Source organism: Babylonia areolata, chromosome 21 (assembly GCF_041734735.1).
Source record: "Babylonia areolata isolate BAREFJ2019XMU chromosome 21, ASM4173473v1, whole genome shotgun sequence".
NCBI lineage: Eukaryota > Metazoa > Mollusca > Gastropoda > Neogastropoda > Buccinidae > Babylonia > Babylonia areolata.
In genome coordinates, this window is record NC_134896.1 from 15,433,649 (window position 1) to 15,436,143 (window position 2,495).

Genomic DNA, 2,495 nt, shown 5'->3' on the forward strand with positions numbered 1-2,495 from the left:
ATGCATGAAATAGAATAAACTCCAACTAAATAAAAAAAACAACAAAACACACACACAAAAACAAAACAAAACAAACAAACAAACAAAAAAAAACACACAAAAAAACCCCAACAAGAATCAAATCAATATAATGATAAGTTTTTCCCCCGACCCCAACCCCCTAAAGACCACCTCAGTGAGCAAAACACAACACCCTCTCTCCCCTCCCCCCTTGCCTAAGTCTGTCAGAAGACCACCACCACCACCACCACCACCACCACATCCACGACAAATAACATTCACCACCACCACCACCACCACCACTAGCAGCAGTCACGGTACAGCCGCTGTCGTACTCTCCGTGGTTCCAGCACTAGCGGTGGTAGGCTGTGTCGTGGTGGTGGCAGTGGTGGCGGTAGCAGAGGCGGCGGTGGTAGTAGTGGTGGCGGTGGCGGCGGCAGCGGCGGTAGTGGTGGTAGCAGTGGTGGCGGTCTCCCTTCCTCCTCCTGTTCCTCCGACCCCATCCACACTGCCACCCATTCCTCCGCTTCCCCCAAGCGTGTCCGGCGGCACGCCCATCTGTGACGGATCCAGGGTGGTGGTGACCATTGTGGTGGTGGTGCTGGGAGTGAGTGTCGTCGTTGTCACTGGAGAAGAGTTAGTGGTAGTAGTAGTAGTAGTAGCAGCAGCAGCGGTGGTGCTGGTAGCAGCCTGACCCCCACCTTCCGCTCCTCCCATGCCTCCGGAGCCGCTGCCGCTGCCGCTCTGCCCGATCATCTCCTGGAGGCGTTCCAGGTCGGACCGGAGGCGCGTGACCTCCAGGAGAGCGCGTCGGGCTTGCATCTTGGCCTCGAAGAGCCGCTTGACTAGCACCAGCACCACGGAGCGCACCTGCTGGTCGCTGAACTTGGTCAGCCGGTCCTTGACCCGCGTCAGCAGGGCGCGCAGGTTGGGGTCCGTGATCTGCGTCAGGTCCACCACGTGCGACCCGGGTCCGCCGATGGTGACTGTTTTGTGGGGTTGGTTTGGTTTTGGGGTGGGGTGGGGGTGGGATGCAAAAACACAGAATAGTTTTTTATCCATCCGTCCGTCCGTCTGTCCGTCCGTCCACCCATGTATCCATCCATCTTTTCCTCCCTCCCTTCCTCTCTCCATTCTTCCCTCCCTCCCCCCCAACCTTCCCTCCACCCTAAATCCACCCATCCTATAAGCTGGAACATAACTAAACTGAGCGGAATAACTAAACGTTGTCCACCTCTAACTTTATCAATCAATCAATCAAAATAATTTTATCAATCCACAATGTGTTTAATCTTGCAATATTTGTTTCATACTAACTGTCACCAGAGTGTCCTAACCAGCATAACACGTGTACAACTGTCACCGGAGTGTCCAAACCAGCATAACACGTGTACAACTGTCACCGGAGTGTCCAAACCAGCGTAACACGTGTACAACTGTCACCGGAGTGTCCAAACCAGCGCAACACGTGTACAACTCAAGGGGCCTTAATTAAGGAACTGACCAAGGGAGAACACTCCAGCTGGTGACGCCGTCACTCTCTCGCTCTTTTTCACCCAGCGTTAACCAACCCAACCCAACCCACCCGAACTTGATTTCAGTCCAACATCCAGTCACTCTAACCTGTTCCCCTGCTGACTGGCCATCCTACCTCAACCCACCTCGCCACAACCCATGAAGAATTTGCCAGCCGTCTTATCAGTACTTTATTATTGATATTGTTATCATTGCATCTCTCTCTCTCTCTCTCTCTCTATATATATATATATATATATATATCTATACATACATACACACACACACACACACACACACACACACACACACACACACACATATATATATATATATATATATATATACATATTACATGACATACAATAAAATTCAGCACACACGCTGTCCACTTGAAAAAAAATCTTCTTGAAGACATTTAAAGAAACAAAAAGAAAAAGAGAAAATAGTGGACAGCGTGTGTGGAGAGTTTTATTGCATTTCGTATTTCAGCTGACAATGTTCTTGGAACTCTAACACCTTTCATTCTATCTATCTATCTATCTATCTATCTATCTATCTATCTATCTATCTATCTATCTATCTATCTATCTATCTATCTATCTATAATCTGAAAAATGGTCATCATCTATCGCCCAACATAGTCCGGAACACACACACACGCAACACAACACACACCCACACCCACATCCACACACGCCTCCACACACACCCACACCCACACACACATACACAACACACACACACACACACACACACACACACACACACACATCCACCCCACTCCCACTCCCACACCCCCCCACACACATCCCCCCTCCCCCTCCCCCCCTCCACACAACACACAAACACACACACACAGCCACCCGCCCCCCTCCGCACCCCCCTACACACACACACACACACACACACACACACATACACACTTCCCACCCCACTCCATCCCCATCCTGATGACATACCGTCCTCTGGAGGCTCAG

General features: G+C 50.3%; 1 protein-coding gene across 2 annotated transcripts in view; it reads right to left on the bottom strand.

Annotated features, from left to right (window-relative positions):
- Window positions 1–229: 229 nt before the first annotated feature.
- The window catches only part of LOC143296383 (adipocyte plasma membrane-associated protein-like), a 35,263-nt gene continuing 32,997 nt past the window's right edge, over window positions 230–2,495 (bottom strand). For both annotated transcript variants that reach the window (XM_076608266.1, XM_076608267.1), the window contains 2 exons: window positions 2,478–2,495; window positions 230–986 (listed from right to left, as the gene is read on the bottom strand). The exon at window positions 2,478–2,495 is cut by the window's right edge and continues 217 nt beyond it. In XM_076608266.1, the coding sequence (XP_076464381.1) occupies window positions 313–986; window positions 2,478–2,495 (692 nt within the window). In that variant the 3' untranslated portion in view covers window positions 230–312. The remainder of the gene's footprint in view (window positions 987–2,477) is intronic.